General features: G+C 46.8%; 1 protein-coding gene across 1 annotated transcript; it reads right to left on the bottom strand.

The window, feature by feature from the left end:
- Positions 1-5,167: 5,167 nt before the first annotated feature.
- On the bottom strand, positions 5,168-17,196 carry CIDEC (cell death inducing DFFA like effector c). The gene is made up of 5 exons (XM_054551766.2): positions 16,805-17,196; positions 15,424-15,577; positions 8,597-8,755; positions 8,324-8,511; positions 5,168-5,755 (listed from the first exon to the last, which is right to left on the bottom strand). Exons 1-5 carry the CDS (start codon positions 16,906-16,908, stop codon positions 5,593-5,595), a joined length of 768 nt encoding a protein of 255 aa, XP_054407741.2. The 5' UTR covers positions 16,909-17,196; the 3' UTR covers positions 5,168-5,592.
- Between the last annotated feature and the right edge of the window lie 867 nt (positions 17,197-18,063).

Below are 18,063 nucleotides of genomic sequence, written 5' to 3'. Positions count from 1 at the left end.
CAACCTCCACCTCCCAGGTTCAAGCGATTCTTCTGCCACAGCCTCCCACAAAGCTGGGATTACAGGTGTGCCCCACCACACCCAGCTAATTTTTGTATTTTTAGTAGAGACAGGGTTTCGCCATGTTGGCCAGGCTGGTCTTGAACTCCTGACCCATGCAAGAAGATCACCAAATTGTCACTGTTAGGCTAAGTGTCAGAGTTAGGCTACAGCATCACAAAGTGTCTTGCAAAATGCTCCTGGGGTGGTGCAGAGAGAGAGGAGCCAGGAACAGAGGTGCAGTCTGGGAAAGCTCCCAGCAGGGGTCTGATTAATGGGTGGTAAAGAACTAATGAAATTCACCAGGAGGAACAGGTGTATAGGGGGTGTGGGCAGAGGAGGACGGGAAAAGCAACAAAGAGAAACAAGATGTGAAGTAGGAAAAAGGCAAAGAACAAACAGTTCCAACCTACAATGACAACTGTAAAGAAGTTCCATGCAATCTCTGATGTTTTATTTGCTAAGAGCACTATAACTTTCGATTCATGGTTTGCATTAGCAAAATACTGTCAATAAATCTAAATCCATCAGAGGAGTGGCTAACTCAGCTCTAGCACATCTGTACCACGGAGCCAATGAGGGAAGAATGCATAGTTCTACAGGAGCTCATGTGAATTGATCTCCAGAATATATTAAATCAAAAGAGGAAAGTAAAGGACAGTGTGACTAGAATAAGCATACGTGTATGTGATTGATGTCTCTCTTTCTTTCTTTTTTTTTCTTTTTTTTTTTTGAGATGGAGTTTCGCTCTTGTTGCCCAGGCTGCAGTGCAATGGCGCTATCTCGGCTCACCTCAACCTCTGCCTCCCGGGTTCAAGTGATTCTCCTGCCTCAGCCTCCCAAGTAGCTGGGATTACAGGCGTGTGCCACCACACCAGGCTAATTTTGTATTTTTCGTAGAGACAGTTTCTCCATGTTGGTCAGGCTGGTCTCTAACTCCTAATCTCAGGTGATCTGCCCGCCTAGGCCTCCCAAAGTGCTGGGATTACAGGCACGAGCCACCACGTCCGGCCTGTGATGGGTGTCTATTTCTTAGTTACATTTACATCCTTCTATGTTTCTGAAAGTACACACAAAAACAAGATGGTGCTTGCTTCTGAAGGAATCAGATGGGGTTAGATGAAGTTGTGTTTACCCAGTTCTTACACACACACACACACACACACACACACACACACACAGTTTAAAAATCTAAGCCAGATATAAAACTGTATGATTCATAATAATTTTCTAAATTTTTTTAATTTACAAGAATAGAAATAAAAATTTGTAAGACAGTATGATTCTCTTTACATGACATTTTAGGAAATCCTATTTACATGACGGACGGCAGCGTTTGGTTTGCCAGAAATGGTGGTTACATAACTGGAAACATTTGCCAAAACTTATTGAACCACATACCTGTAAATAATACATTTTGTTGTATATAAATTATGTCAATACACTTAATGTTTTCAACGATATCAGTTTTTTAAATTAAGTGTACATGCCAGGCACAGGGGCTCACACCTGATCCCAGCACTTTGGGAATCCAAGGCACATTAGGAAGCTGAGGCAAGTGGATCTCTTCAGGCCAGGAGTCTGAGACCAGCCTGGCCAACATGGTGAAACCCCCATCTCTACTAAAAATACAAACATTAGCCAGGCGTGGTGGCGCATGCCTGTAATCCCAGCTACTTGGGAGGCTGAGGCATGAGAATCTCTTGAATCTGAAAGGCAGAGGTGGCAGTGAGCCGAGATCATGCCACTGCTCTCCAGCCTGGGTGACAGAGTGAGACTCCATCTCAAATAAAATAAAATAAAATAAAATAAAATAAAATAAAATAAAATAATAAAATAAAAAATAAAATAAAATAAAATAAAATAAAATAATAAAATAAAATAAAATAAAATAAAATAAAATAAAATAAATAGTGTGCACAAGGGCCTGGCACGGTGGCTCACGCCTGTAATCCCAGCACTTTGGGAGGCTGAGGCGGGTGGATCACCTGAGGTCAGGAGTTTGAGACCATCCTGGCCAACATGACAAAAACCCGTCTCTACTAAAAATACAAAAATTAGCTGCACGTGGTGGCGGATGCCTATAATCCCAGCTACTTGGGAGGCTGAGGCAGAAGAACACTTGAATTTGGGAGGCGGAGGTTGCAGTGAGCCGAGATGGCGCCACTCCACTCGGGCCTGGGCCACAAGAGCGAAACTCTGTCTCAAAAGAAAAGAAACAAACAAACAAAAAATTATGTGCACAAAGGCCGGGTGCGGTGGCTCACACCTGTAATCCCAGCACTTTGGGAGGCCGAGGCAGGCAGATCACGAAGTCAGGAGATCAAGACCAACCTGGCTAACATGGTGAAACCCCATCTCTGCTAAAAATACAAAAAAATTAGCTGGGCGTGGTGGCGGGTGCCTGTAGTCCCAGCTACTTGGGAGGCTGAGGCAGGAGAATGGCATGAACCCAGGAGGCGGAGCTTGCAGTGAGCCGAGGTCATGCCACTGCACTCCAGCCCAGGTGACAGAGTGAGACTCTGTCTCAAAAAAAAAAAAAAAAAAAAAAAAATGTGCACAAATATGGGCATCGCTGGTGAGAAGAGTGGCAGGAACACAAGTGGTTCTCTTGTTTTGGGCTCAGACATGTGACTGTGCCATCACAGGCCCCCGGGATTTAGAATTCTTCTGAAAGGCGTCCTGTGCACTCCCGAGCACCAGCTTGAACAAATGAAAAGGCTGAGCTTGAGGAGCTGGGACACAGTCCACCTTGACGAAAGCTGCTCCTGGCTGTGCAGGGGGCCCCAGGAAAGCGCGTTCCCCCACTAGGACCGCCAGGCCCTACAGAGGCTCAAACTCCTTTGCTGTTTGGAATCTTCCCTCCCCAGCCCCCCAGCCTCATCAAAGGCTGCCTTTTCTGTTCACTGACCACAGCTGCTTTGACTCCATTAGCCTCTGAGCTCCTGGAAGAAAAGGAAGAATCTTGTTTTCCCTGGGCTCAGTGCCAAGAGACTATGGGCAGTTGCTCAAGATTCACTTGTGAAACTCCGGATCTCAGGAGGAGGGAAGCTTGGGACAAATACCAAGCCTCCCACCCCCACTCCAACTCTGTTACTGAGCACTTCAGGGAAGGAGCAGGTAGGCCCTGCCACAGCTTCGTCAAGGGTGGACTGGGATAGCTTCTGTGCTAATACAAACATCAGGCCTCCCTGCCAGACGGCCCACCCCATGGAGCCAGCCTGGCACCAGGCCAGCCTCCAGCCATAACTGCAAAAGAGCAGGAGAGCCCGGAATAGCAGGCCCTCTTCAGCGGGCTTCAGCAGCTTTGTCCATAGGCTGCAGGGTTTGGGTCTGCTGCCAGAAATAGCTCCCAGACCATCTTTGGTAATATAGGCCTTTGCCTTAGTATTTACTAAATCCAAATAGGCTTTATAGTAAGAGTTGTGAAACGATAGGTTTTGTTTTGTTTTTCGTTTTTTGTTTGTTTGTTTGTTTCTGTTTTGAGACTGAGTCTCACTCTGTCGTCCAGGCTAGAGTGCAATGGCACAATCTCGGCTCACTGCAACCTGCGCCTCCTAGGTTCAAGCAATTCTCCTGTCTCAGCCTCCCAAGTAGCTGAGATTACAGGTGCCCACCACCATGCCCGGCCAATTTTTTGTACTTTTAGTAGAGATGGGATTTGGCCATGTTGGCCAGGCTGGTCTCAAATGCCTGACCTTGTGATCCACCCGCCTTGGCCTCCCAAAGCGCTGGGATTACAGGCGTGAGCCACTGCGGCTGGCTGTGATAGAGTTTTTGAATCCCGTTTTTTTTTTTTTTTTTCCAGAGACAGGCTCTCACTCTGTTGCCCAGGCTGGAGTGCAGTGGCACAATCATAGCTCACTGCAGCCGCGACCTACTGGGCTCTAGTGAACCTCCTGCCTCAGGCTCCTGAGTAGCTAGGACTATAGCCACCATGCTCTGCTAATTTTTTTTTATTATCTAGTGTAGAGACAGGGTCTGGCTATGTTGCCCAGGCTGCTCTTGAACTCCTGGCCTCAAGCGATACTCCTGCCTCAGCCTCCCAAAGTGCCGGGATATCAGGCATGAGCCACTGCACCTGGCCAAGTTTTTAAATCTTTCAGTCACAGACTAAATAAAACAGTCACCTACAAGTTCTACAAGTTCAGCCTTTTTTTTTTTTTTTTGAGACAGAGTCTCGCTCTGTCACCCAGGCTGTAGTGCTGTGGCACAATCTTGGCTTACCACAACCTCCGCCTCCCAGGTTCAAGCGATTCTACTGCCTCAGCCTCCTGAGTAGCTGGGATTACAGGCACCTGCCATGATGGCCAGCTAATTTTTTTGTTTTTAATAGAAACTGGGTTTCACCATGTTGGTCAGGCTGGTCTTGAACTCCTGACCTCAGGTAATCTGCCTGGCTCGGCCTCCCAAAGTGCTGGGATTACGGTGTGAGCCACCATGCCCAGCCTAAGTTCAGCCTTTCATGCTTGTCTTGAGTTGTCCAATATTGGAAAATGCCAGCTCACACTGATGAGAAGCTCCTACTCTTTGGGGCTACCTATGAGCCCACTTTGAAATCCCGAGGTTGAAAGTCCTGAACATGAAAGATAAGCTGTCTGGCAAGTTAGGATGGGCATTGACGGAGAAATGCCTTACAGCTTGAGTAGTACTTTTTCACCTAACCACTTAAACGGTTATTATAAAATAGGACACTGAGAAATTAGAAGAGTGACTTAATCCCACCCGCTCAATTGAAGCTCCTGTGATAGGTGAATTTAATTAGGAAACTGTTACTTATGGTATCAATTACATGGTCAGCTCAAGCCTCAAATTCAGCTGACTTTAGTTTCAAAATCAACTGCAATTTTGTTTTTTAAGGAGACTGGAGTCTTGCTATTGTGCCCTAGGCTGGCCTTGAACTCCTGGTCTCAAGGGATGCTTCCATCCCAGCTTGCTGAGTATCGGGACTGCAGGCATGTGTCACTGTGCCCAGTTCTTTTTTTTTTTTCCTTCTTTGGTAGAAAAAGTGCTATTACCTGTAATCCTACATTAAAGAGAATACTTTGACAATAGATTCGTCTCTTCCTTTAGCCCCCCTCCAACCTTCCAGATAGAACCCCACCCCAAAGAACACAGGCAAAGAAGATACATCAGCCTCAATAATTTATTGCAAACTCCCTAATATCACATGCTGGTGTGCTTGCGAATTCACTCAGGAATGTTCCGGGATGGGGGCCAGAAGGTAGAGAGCACCGTGAAAGTACAGCCTGCGAGGCTGGATTGCTAAGGGGCAGACTTCATGCCAATGGAGAGGCACACTTCAGGGCCAGTCTGGATGGGCTAAGCTGCCTTGAGCAGGAAGGAGCTGGGCCAGGCCAGGAGCCTGAGGTTCTCCTTTGGCCAACCCACCCCAGGTTTCCAGCCCCTCCTCCTCACTCAGGGTCCTGCGTGGTGAGGGAGGTGTGGGGAGGTTAGTGGCTCTACAGCTGCCAGGCTTGTGGGCACTACCAGTTGAGCGTGGGGCCCCCAGTCTAGTCCTTCACTGGGGAAAGCTTCCAAGGGCTTGGGCTTTCACTGCAGTATCTTCAGACAGGTCGGAATGAGGGATGAGGCCTTGCCCTTGGGGGGCTGCCCTTCTTCCGTAGCATCGAGGAGCTGCTGCAGGTAACAGGAGGTGCCAAGCAGTACGTGGCCTGTGGCCTGCATGCTGAAGAGGGCCCAGCGGAAAGCTTCCCTGAGTGGAATGAGAGGGCATGCAAGTCAAAACCATGAAGTAGGCTGGGCATGGTGTTCACACCTGTAATCCTAGCACTTTGGGAAGCCATGGAGGGCGGGTAACCTGAGGTCAGGAGTTTGAGACCAGCATGGCCAACATGGCGAATCTCTGTCTCTACTAAAAATACAAAAACTAGGCAGGCGTAGTGGTGGGTGCCTGTAATCCCAGCTACTCCAGAGCCTGAGGCAGGAGAATCGCTTGAACCCAGGAGGCGGAGGTCTCAGTGAGCTGAGGTGGCACCACTGCAATCCAGCCTGGGTGACAGAGCAAGATTCTGTCTCAAAAAACCATCAAACAAAAAACACAAGGCTGGGCTTGGTGGCTCATGCCTGTAATCCTATCACTTTAGGTGGCCGAGGTGGGTGGATCATTTGAGGTCAGGAGTTTGAGACCAGCCTGGCCAACATGGTGAAACCCTGTCTCTACTAAAAAATACAAAAAATTAGCTGGGCGTGGTGGTGGACACCTGTAATCTCAGCTACTCGGGAGGCTGAGGCATGAAAATCACTTGAACCTGGGAGACAGAGGTTGTAGTGAGCTGAGATCGTGCCACTGCACTCCAGCCTGGGTGACACAGCGAGTCTCTGTCTCAAAAATAAATAAATAAATAATAAATAAAAAACAAGAGTGTACCCCCTCCCTGCACCCCCTTATTCCCGTGCTGTCCTGGAAGGGATTGGTTTCATTATGTTTGTTTTCTTCATTAATAACATTTGAATACCACTGAGGTGGTAACACTAAAAGCATTTCATCAATTCTAGAGTGATGTGCAAATAGGAACAGATGCTGCAGATGGGATCAGGATTAGGGCGAGGACCTGCAATTCCACCTTAACTGAGATGCCCGGAACCTCCCTACTTTCTCATGCAAAACCCCAGCTCATTTCATAAGGCTTTCTATTTTTCTACTACTACTTTGGACCAACCAGATTAATCTCCATAACGTGGCTCTGCACCTTGAGACACTCTGTTCTAGACTCTGAGGCCTTTCCAAGTCACCTGCAGTCTAGCTCATGTTCAGAGTGCTGGACATGAAGACACCCATGCCTGGCATGAGCATGTACTGAGAACTGAACCTGAATCAGGCAGGCCTAAGTCCTAATCCAGTCTTATTAGCTGGGTGAACTTCAGCAAACTGCTCTAGCTTTGAGCTTCAGCTTCCTCATGGGTAAAATGGGATTGCACCTGCCACCCAGGGTCATAAGGCTGAAATAGCATAAAGCAATTAACATGGGGTTGGATGTTTGGAAAGTAGGAGAAATGGGGAAGTGGGAGCGGGTTCTAACCTCACATATTCTCATGCTTCTTGAGACATTTGGTTAGACTTTCAAAAATAAGTTTGAAGAAAAGTTCATTATATAGTACAAATGACTCTGGTCCATAAGACTTGCAAACTAATTCTGTCCTATGGAGGGAAGATTATTTCATCTCTCCCATTCCCACGGGGGAAAAACCCAATTTTGTATGTATACATTTATCTCTTTTTTTCTTCTTTTTAGAGACAAGGTCTCATGCTGTTGCCCAGGCTGGAGTACACAGTGGTATGGTCATATCTCACTGCAGCCTCAAACTCCTGGGCTCAAGCAATCCTCCCACCTAGCTGGGATTATAGGCATATACTACCACTGCCAGCATTTTGTGTGTGTGTGCGTGCACACGCACGTGTGATAGAGACAGGGTCTCACTCTGTTGCCCAAGCTGGTCTCAAACTCCTGGGCTCAACAGATCCTCCTGCCTTGACCTCCCAAAGTGCTGGGATTCCAGGTGAGAGCCACTGCACCCAGCCTATCTCATCATTCTTGCTGGACCTATATATTTGTGGGATTTTGAATTCTCCTTTGAACTGATTGTAACTTCTTGCTAGTTCTCTCATTAATTAATGAATTCAATTAAATCTTTGACACATACTTTTTTTTTTTTTTTCCAAGACAGTCTTGCTCTTTCGCCCAGGCTGGAGTGCAATTGCGGAATTTTGGCTCACCGCAACCTCCGCCTCCCAGGTTCAAGCAATTCTCCTGCTTCAGCCTCCTAAGTAGTTGGGATTACAGGCATGCACCACAATGTCCAACTAGTTTTTGTAGAGACTGGGTTTTGCCATGTTGGCCAGGCTGGTCTCAAACTCCTGACCTCAACTGATCCACCCACCTTGGCCTCCCAAAGTGCTGGGATTACAGACATGAGCCACCGTGCCTGGCCAACACATGTTCATTTTTTTAAAATTGACTAGAAGACTACTTAGGAAAACTCCCTATTTCAATAAAAAAAGTAGTTGCTAGAGTAGAAAGTAGTCATAAAAACAAAATGCATCCAGGTTCCACCAAGAGGAACACGTGTACCCCTGGGCACACGCCAGTGTCGTCCACAGCACTTTGAGAGCCCATCAGGCTCTGTGTTGTCTGATACAGGCTAAGCTTTGTCAGCACCAAAGCCAGACCCAGGCGCTAAGAAGGCTGAGTCCATGTGAACAGACAGGGGCTCTCCCATTGCCCATACCCACCCTGTCCCCAGGAAATCCCAATTTGCTCACTTCATGATGCGTTTGGCCCCACAGCAGTGCAGATCGTAGGAAAGGGAGTACGTGTCATAAAAAGTCGCCTTCACGTTCAGGCACCCAATGAAGTCCTGTGGATTCAGCTTGTACAGGTCAAAGGTTACACGGGCCACATCAATCTTCTTGGCAGGCTTATGGGAGAGGGACAGTGGGTGCCTCATCCCCTGCGTTGAGACAAGCAAATGCTTAGCTCCCCTTGAAGACATCTCCCAGGGTCCCAATTTTCTCCCCCTACAGGTGGGACCTCACCTGTTCTGATGGGGGCTGCCATTTCTGCCCCTTCTGGAGGACCATGAACACTGTATCCCCTGCAAGGGCTTGGAAGTACTCTTCTGTCTCTACAGTTGTGCCATCTTCCTCCAGCACCAGGAAGAAGGGCTTGTCTGCCAGCATCAGAGTGTCCTGGACCTGGGGAATAAGGTCAGTGATGCTTCTGCCATCCCAGAACAAGTGGGCTGGGGTCTATGAGGTGGAACTGGAGCCCAGGCCCTCTGCTGTGGAATCACTACCCAGAGACTTTATCATGGTACCTCTTGGCTCCTGGCTTCAGGGTTCATAGTCTAGAATAATATTGTCCAATAAAATATAATGTAAGTCACGTATAATTTTTAATTGTGATATAGTTTACATACTCTAAAAGTTACCCTCTAAAAGTGTACAATTCAGGGTTTTTTAGTATATTCACAAAGTTGTGCAACAATCACCACTAATAGTGCAGTGACTACTAGGCTGGAATGCAATAATCATAAGCATATCATAAGCGTAAGTAGAGAGCATATGACATAATTGTAGCTCATTGCAGCCTCCAACTCTTGGACAAAAGCAATCCTCCTGCCTCAGCCTCCCAAGTAGCTGGGACTACAGTTGCATGCCATTACACCTGCCTAATTTTTATGTTTTTTTGAAGATGGTGTCTGGCTATGTTGCTCAGACTGGTCTCAAACTCCTGGCCTCAAGGGATCCTTCTACCTTGGCCTCCCAAAGTGCTGGGATTACAGGCATGTGCTATCATGCCCGGACATGATTCATTCTTTTTTTTTTTTTTTGGCTAAATAATAGTCTACTATATAGATATACCAGATTTTAAAATCTATTTATCAATGGATGAACACTTGGTTTGTTTATTTTTGACTATTACTAATAATGCTGCTATGATTTTTTGTGTACAAGTTTTTATATGAACATATGTTTTCAATTCTCCTGGGCATATACCGAGGATTAGAATTGCTGAGTCATACATTAACTCTATGTTTAATATATATATTTTTTTTTTTCTGGAGAGAAGGCCTTGCTCTTTAACCCAGGTTGGAGTGCAGTGGTATAATCACAGTTCACTGAAGCCTCAACCTCCTGGGCTCAAGTGATCCTTCTACTTTAGCCTCCCAAGTAGCTGAGATTACAGGTTTGTGCCATGTTACCCAGCTAATTTTTTTTTTTTTTTTTTTTTTTTTTTTGGTGGAAACAGGGTACTGCTTTGTTGCCCAGGCTGGTCTCAAACTCTCAAACTCCTCGGCTCAAGTAATCCTCCCCGCTCAGCCTGCCAAAATGCTGGGATTACAAGCATGAGCCACCACAATGGGCCTATGTTTAACTTTGAGGAGGTGCCAAACTGTTTTCCACAGTTGCTGCATCATTTTACATCCCTACCAGCAATGTATGAGAACTCCAGTCTCCTTACATCCTCACTGATGTTTTTATTGTCTGTATTTTAGCCAAAAATCCTTTTTTTTTTTTTTTTTTTTTGAGACTGAGTTTTGCTCTTGTTGCCCAGGCTGGAGTGCAGTGGCATAATCTCGACTCACCGCAACCTCCACCTCCTGGGTTCAAGTGATTCTCCTGCCTCAGCCTTCCTGAGTGGCTGGGATTACAGGCGTGCACCACCACACCCAGCTAATTTTGTACTTTTAGTAGAGACAAGGTTTCTCCATGTTGCTCAGGCTGGTCTCGAACTCTCCTGACCTCAGATGATCCGCCCGCCTCAGCCTCCCAAAGTGCTGGGAATACAGGCGTGAGCCACCGCACCAGGCCCAAAAATCGTTTTGTTTTGTTTTTTGTTTTTTTAATAGAGACAGGATCTCACCATGTTGCCAAGGCTGTTCTCGAACTCCTGGGTGCTCAGGCAGTCCTCCTGCCTCGGCCTTCTAAAGTGCTTGGATTACAGACGTGAGGCACAACACCCAGCCATATATCCACTTTTTGGTGGATGAAGTGATTTTGATTTGCATTCCCATAATGATTAATGATGCTGAGCCTTTTTTTTTTTTTGAAACAGGGTCTTGCTCTCTCACCCAGGCTGGAGTGCAGTGGTGCCATCATGACTCACTGCAGCGTCAGCCTCCTAGGCTCAAGTGATCCTCCCACCTCAGTCTCCCAAGTAGCTGGGACTACAGGCATGTGCCACCATTCCCAGCTAATTTTTGTTTTTTTTTGTAGAAGTGGGGTTTTGCCATGTTACCAAGGCTGGTCTTAAACTCCTGGGCTCAAGCGATCTGCCTGCCTCCACCTCCCGAAGTGCTACAATTAGAGGCATGAGCCAATGCGCTTGGCCAAGCATCTTTTCATGGGTTTATTGGCTACTGTGTTATCTTCTTTGGAGAAATACCTACTCAAATCCCTTGCCCATTTTTAATTGGGTTGTCTTTTTCTTGTTCAGCTGTAAACACTATATATTCTTGATATTAGAACCTTATCAGCTATATGATTTGCAAGTATTTTCTCCCATTTCGTGGGTTGTTTTTTTTACTTTCTTGATAGTGTCCCTTGATATACAAAAGTTTTAGGCTGGGAGCGGTGGCTCACGCCTGTAATCCTAGCACTTTGGGAGGCAGAGTCAGGTGGATCACCTGAGGTCAAGAGTTTGAGACCAGCCTAGCCAGCATTATGAAACCCCATCTCTACTAAAATTACAAAAAATTAGCTGGGCGTGGTGGTGCGCGCCTGTAGTCCCAGCTACTCAGAAGGCTGAGGCATGAGAATTGCTTGAACCCGCAAGACAGAGGTTGCAGTGAGCCTAGATTGCACCACTGCACTCCAGCCTGGGTGACAGAGCAAGACTCTGTCTAAAAAAAAAAGGTTTTATTGCTGATGAAGTCCAGTTTTGTTTTGTTTTGTTTTTGTTTTTGTTTTTGTTTGTTTTTTGGTTTTTTTGTTTGTTTGTGTTTCCCTTTGGTCGCTCTGCTTTGGTGCCGTATCTAGGAAGTCAAGGTCGTGAAGACTTACATACTATGTTTTCTTCTAAGGGTTTTGTAGTTTCAGTTCTTACGTTTAGGTCTTTGGTCCATTTTTACTTATTTCACTTTTCTGAACTAGTTTCATCATCAAAAAAAAGTTCAGGCAAGTACAGTTTATAAGTTGTTACAGTGATTAAATGCAAAAATGTCATGACGGCCGAGCGTCACGCCTGTAATCCCAGCACTTTGGGAGGCTGAGGCCAAGGCAGGTGGATCACGAGGCCAGGAGATCGAGACCATCCTGGCTACCACGGTGAAACCCCGTCTCTACTAAAAATACAAAAATTAGCCAGGCGTGGTGGCGGGCACCTGTAGTCCCAGCTACTCGGGAGGCTGAGGCAGGAGAATGGCGTGAACCCGGGAGGCGGAGCTTGCAGTGAGCCGAGATCACGCCACTACACTCCAGCCTGGGCGACAAAGTGAGACTCCATCTCAAAACAAAAAAAAAATGTCATGACACTTAGGTTAACTGCCTGGGTTTCAATCCCAGTGAATGCGCTTGGCCTCTGCCTCTGGAGAATGGAAATAGTGGTAACTACCTTAAGGCTCTCATCAGAAGAAATGCTGCAAATCACCTGGCAGAATACATGGTCCATAATAAGAATAGGCTCCTCAGGACATTTACAACCACATCATTAGTTATCTTGGAATGATGGAATTCTCACGTCACTTTTCTTGCTTGGATTCACTAAGGAACATATTTTGCTACTTAAAAATCTTTCAATAAGGGCCTGGGATCAGCAACACACCAATAGCAATAAACATACCTAGCTCCCTGATCTCGGTTTCTGAATACCATTCTCCACTAAAATGAAATAGACCTTAGAAAAAAATGGCCAAGAATTAGGGCAGGGAAAATACAAGATGAGCCTGTAATACCTTGCTGCACCAGAAAGAAAGCATGCAAAGAATGATGGGGACATGATAAAAAGACACAGAAGTCTGGGACAACTTGAGCATCAATAAATAATCTCTTGCCATTCATGTATCCTACTAAAATAGAAATACCTGTGTCTCTTTTGAAATAAATAAATAAATAAATAAATAAGCCAGATGCCGTGGCTCATACCTCTAATCCCAGCACTTTGGGAGGCTGAGGTGGGAGGATCACTTGAGGCCAGGAGTTTGAGACCAGGCTGGGAAACATAGCTAGACCCCATCTCTATTTTAAAAAAAATTAAAAATTAGGTGTGAGGTCATGTACCTATAGTCCTAGCGAGTCGGGAGGCTGAGGTAGCAGGATCACTTGAACCTAGGAGTCTGAGGCTGCAGTGAGCCATCATCATACCACTGCATTCTAGCCTGGGCAATGGAGTGAGACCCTTTCTCTAAAAGATAATAATAATAATAATAATAAGTGAATACAGTGACAGATGCAGAATTCAATGTTTACTTAGTACAAAGTACTGACCTAGAAAATAAATAACAGAGGGAAAAATGTTACATAGAGAAGATTGACTGTACCTACCACTTTATTCAAATAATCAAAACAGTAAGGTGACAAAAATTGCATATAATTTTGCAGTGACAATCTTTTTAAAATTTTTTTTAAACAGAGTCTTGCTCTGTCACACAGGCTGCAGTGCAGTGGTGCATTCACAGTTCACTGGAGCCTCAAATTCCTAGGCTCAAACGATCATCCTGCCTCAGCCTCCTGAGTAACTGGGACTACAGGTGCACACCACCATGTCCAGCTAATTCCTATATTATTTTTGTATAGACGGGGTCTCACCATGTTGCCCAGGCTGGTCTTGAACTCCTGGGCTCAAGGAAGCCTCCTGCCTCGGCCTCCCAAAGTGTTAGGATTACAAGCGTGAGCCACCATGCCTGGCCTGCAACTTATTTTTATCATATTCCTGCCAAAGATATAAACCTGAATTAAAGAAATGGATAGGGCCGGGTGTGGTGTCTCAAACCTGTAATCCCAACACTTTGGGAGGCCGAGGCAGGCAGATCACAAGGTCAGGAGATCGAGACCATCCTGGCTAACACGGTGAAACCCCGTCTCTACTAAAAATACAAAAAAAATTAGCTGGGCGTGGTGGCGGGCGCCTGTAGTCCCAGCTACTCAGGAGGCTGAGGCAGGAGAATGGTGGGAACCCGGGAGGCGGAGCTTGCAGTGAGCCGAGATAGCACCACTGCACTCCAGCCTGGGCGACAGAGCAAGACTCCGTCTCAAAAAAAAAAAAAAAAAAGAAAAAAGAAATGCATAGTTCCAAACCAAAGGACAGTAAACAAAAATAGCTGGCTCATAATCTTCAAAATGGTTAAGGCCATGAAAGTCAAGGAAACCCTGAAAAACTGTTCCATACTGAAGGAAACTAAAGAGACATACAATTAAATAAACACTTGATCCTGACCTGGAGCCTTTCACTACAAAGGATATTATTGGGACAACTGGCAATGGTTGAGTTTCAGGATTCAATTACATTAATGTAATACTGTTTCCTGATTGTAATGGTTGTATGATGGCTACACAGGAGAATATCCTTGTTTGTAGAAAATGCACATTGAAGTATCCAAGAGTAATAGGCAGCAAGTTGGCAACTTACTCTCAAATGATTCAGGCCAAGTTTTGTATTGTATTTGTACTGTGTAACTTTTGTTAGTTTGCAATTGCTTCCTCCAGGGGAAGCCACATATAACAAGGACATTTTGATGCAGGGGGTGCCCAGACCTGAGGGCAAAAAAACAGCACCAAGTCCAGACTAGAGTATGAACAGGTCCTTTTGATTGAAAGCACAAGAAATGTAGTCTGCACAGCCAGAAGCCTTACAAAGGAGGGGAAATTGGCTCCCCGGAAGAACAGAACTAATATACAGAAATAGGGGAGGAAACTTAGAATAAAGAGGTTAGCTATGATTTCTGTATGTTAAATAGAGCCTAGTAATTGGAAGCCTAATCCAAACATTTGACCTGTACCAGGCACCTGGGATTGCAGGTGAGAGGGTCCCACCCCTATAGAGATGATCAGTGAGGACGGGCATGGTGGCTGATGCCTGTAATCCCACCACTTTGGGAGGCAGAGGCGGGTGGATTACCTGAGGTCGGGAGTTTGAGACCAGCCTGGCCAACATGACGAAACCCCGTCTCTACTAAAAATACAAAAATTAACTGGGCATGGTGGTGCATGCCTGTAGTCCCAGCTTCTTGGGAGGCTGAGGCATGAGAATCACTTGAACCTGGGAGGCGGAGGCTTCAGTGAGCCGAGATCATGCCACTGCACTACAACTTGGGTGACACAGCAAGACTCCATCTTGGGCTGGGCGTGGTAGCTCACACCTGTAATCCCAACACTTTGGGAGGCTGAGGTGGGTGGATTGCCTGAGCTCAGGAGTTCGAGACCAGCCTGGGCAACACAGTGAAACCCCGTCTCTACTAAAGTATAAAAAATTAGCTGGGTGTGGTGGTGTGTGCCTGTAGTCCCAGCTACTCGGGAGGCTGAGGCAGGAGAATTGCTTGATCCTGGGAGGCAGAGGTTGCAGTGAGCCGAGATCACGCCATTGCACTCCAGCATGGGTGACAAGAGCGGGACTTCGTCTCACAAAAAAAAAAAAAAAACAACTAATGGAAGTGGGAAGCATGAGATTTTCCAGCAAGAAAAATGTGCCCTGAAAATACCACTGACCTACTGATAGTGTAGGATGGTAACATACTGCCCCCGTTCTGTTACCAAACAGACATCAGCCATTGCTAATTAGTTGGACAGCTCTCCAGGTGGGCATTGCCATCTGTAGGCACTGGTAGGTATCAGAAAGGAAACTGTGCCACCTTCTAAGCCCTGACCTCCATCTCTGCTGAATCCCAGCTCACAGCTGGGCTGTGCAACGCGCAGGGCGCTCTCACCTTGAGGAGGAGGTCCTCAAGACTGTAAGCCATGATGCCCTTCCTCATGCTTCGATCCGCAGTGCTTACGCGGCAGGGCCGGGCCCTGGGGGCCTTGAGGCTGGGCTCCGACAGCAGCTGCTGGGTCACCACAGAGGTACGCACTGACACACGCCTGGGGCAGTTGAAGCATCAGGGTGAGCCGCCCACTTTGCCCAACCCTTGCCCACCACACAGGGGAGCCACCTCCCCACCCCTCCTGACTGGGCTCATGATCAGCCAACCCCCCATCACCTGCTAATCCTGCTCTAGTCTTACTCAAAAGCCTGCTAGAGGCCAGGCACGGTGGCTCATGTCTGTAATCCCACACTTTGGAAGGCTGAGGTGGGCAGATCACTTGAAGTCAGGAGTTCAAGACCACCCTGGCTAACATGGTGAAACCCCATCTCTACTAAAAATACAAAGATTAGCCAGAGTGGTGGCACATGCCTGTAATCCCAGCTCCATAGGCTGGGACACAAGAATTGCTTGAACCCTGGAAGGCGGGAGAGGTTGCAGTGAGCTGTGATGGCGCCACTGCACTCCAGCCTGGGCAACAGAGTGAGACCTTGACTTGACTTAAAAAAAAAAAAAGAAATAAATAAAGAAAGAAAAAAAAAAGCCTGCTAGAGCAGTGCATCTCAAACTTCGAAGGACACATAACTCACCAGGGCTTCTGTTCAAATGCAGATTCTGATTGAGCAGACCTGGTTGAGGCCTGAGATTCCAAATGTTTCATAAGTTCCCAAGTGATGTTGATATGCTGGCTCTCAGACCATGAGGAGTAAGTAGCAAAGTAATAAAAGACCCACCCCACATTCCCCCAGTTACAACCTCTCTTGGCCTCACTCTCCTCACCTGTAAAGTTGGATGAAGTGGGGGAAGCCTGAAGTCAATGTAAGGTATTTTTTTAACTGAAGCACTCAATTTAGAACCAAAGGAATGGAAAGGACCTGGATTTTACAGTCAGGCAGTCCCAATTTAGAATCTTGGCTCCCTCATGGATTTGCTGGGTGATTGAGAGCACCCACTATGTGCCTCAGTTCTCTCACCTATTAATTTGGTATAATAACCCCCACTTCCCAAAGTTGTTGTGAGGCTTACATGAGATCAGGAGTAAAAGCACCAAGCATAGTGTCTACTCCTTTTTATGCACGGTGTGGTGGTGGTGTAGGCAGCAGCATTAATATCACCCAGGGACTTCTTGGCAGTGCAAAATCTCAGGTCCCAATCCAGACCTCCTGAATCAGAATCTGCACTTGAACAAGGTCCCCTGTGACCTATATACCCATTAAAGTTTGAGAAGTTCTGGCTTACAGCTCATAGGTGGCTCCCTTTCCATTCTGCCCATGACTTTCCTCACCTGGAGAGGGACTTGGGGTAGAGAAGGCTAAGGGACTTCATGGCGTATTCCATCCTTGTCAGCTGGACTGCGTTGGACCTGGGAAAGAGGCAGAAACAATTCATCAGGGTGAGATGAGAGGGTTCCCATCTCTCTCATTGTTAGACAAGGCACAACCCAACCCCTGTTCAGCAACCCTCCTCCCTGTTCTTCTATCCCAACTCACACATACCTCCCCCAGCCCTTCTCCTGTCTGGCCCCATGCATGCCAACCAAGACCAAGCTGGAGACCCCACCCCTCTCCCCACCAGGTGCTCAGGCCTAGCCTCACTCAGCAGCTGCTGCTCCTGCCCCAGTCCCACTCACTCCATGTTTCTCAGCCCCTGGCTCTGGTCACACTGAGCAGATAACCCAAGTCAGGGCTGAAGAAGCCTTGCCCAATTTGTTCCTGTCCGTGGGGACAGAGTCCACTTTACGCTGGCAGGAGGTGAGTCACACCACCTCACACTTCTGGGGACCATTCCCGCACCTCTAGTCCAGAGACCTCACAGGCAGGCAACCCAGTCAAAGCCTGCTCTCTCCCATGGGTCCTTGAGCAATCCAAACCCCTTCCTGAGGCTTCCCACTGGCCAAAAGAACATTCTGTGATGATAGAGGCATGCCTTGTACATACTCTCCAATACCATTGCTACTAGCCCCATGTGACTATTGAGTATTTGAAACATAACTAGTGTGATTCAGGAGCTGAATTTTTTTTTTTTTTTTTTTTGAGTTTTGCTCTTGTCACCCAGGCTGGAGTGCAATGGGGCGATCTCGCTCACTACAACCTCCGCCTCCTGGGTTCAAGCAATTATCCTGCCTCAGCCTCCCCAGTAGCTGGGATTACAGGCATCTGCCACCATGCCCAGCTAATTTTTTGTTTTGTTTTGTTTGGATTTTTAGTAGAGATTGGGTTTTACCATGTCGGCTAGACTGGTCTTGAACTCCTGACCTCAGGTGATCTCCCTGCCTCGGCCTCCCAAAGTGCGGAGATTACAGGCGTGAGCCACTGCACCCGGCACAGGAGCTGTATTTTTTACTTTATTGAATTTTAACTAATTTAAATTTAAATAGCCACATTGCCATGTGGCTCTTGGCACCCATATTAGATCACAGGTCTAAGCAGATAGCCCTGGGCTCATCTGTCACCACTTTTTCTCCTAAACCTCTATGCTCCAGCTCTTGAAGGGCCCAACCCTTTGCACAGATAGTTCCCTCCACCTGTAGTGCCTTTCTCTGAT

Source organism: Pongo abelii, chromosome 2 (assembly GCF_028885655.2).
Source record: "Pongo abelii isolate AG06213 chromosome 2, NHGRI_mPonAbe1-v2.0_pri, whole genome shotgun sequence".
Lineage (NCBI taxonomy): Eukaryota > Metazoa > Chordata > Mammalia > Primates > Hominidae > Pongo > Pongo abelii.
The sequence above is the reverse complement of the archived record's forward strand: the minus strand, read 5'-3'. Positions and strand labels throughout refer to the sequence as shown.

Excerpts from the sequence above, each read along its gene's own strand:
- CIDEC (XM_054551766.2), bottom strand. The coding sequence starts at position 16,908 with ATGAATTGTTTCTGCCTCTTTCCCAGGTCCAACGCAGTCCAGCTGACA. Across the intron at positions 15,578-16,804 it reads TACCCCAAGTCCCTCTCCAG|GCGTGTGTCAGTGCGTACCT; the intron begins GTGAGGAAAGTC and ends CAACTGCCCCAG. Across the intron at positions 8,756-15,423 it reads TTGAGGACCTCCTCCTCAAG|GTCCAGGACACTCTGATGCT; the intron begins GTGAGAGCGCCC and ends CTTATTCCCCAG.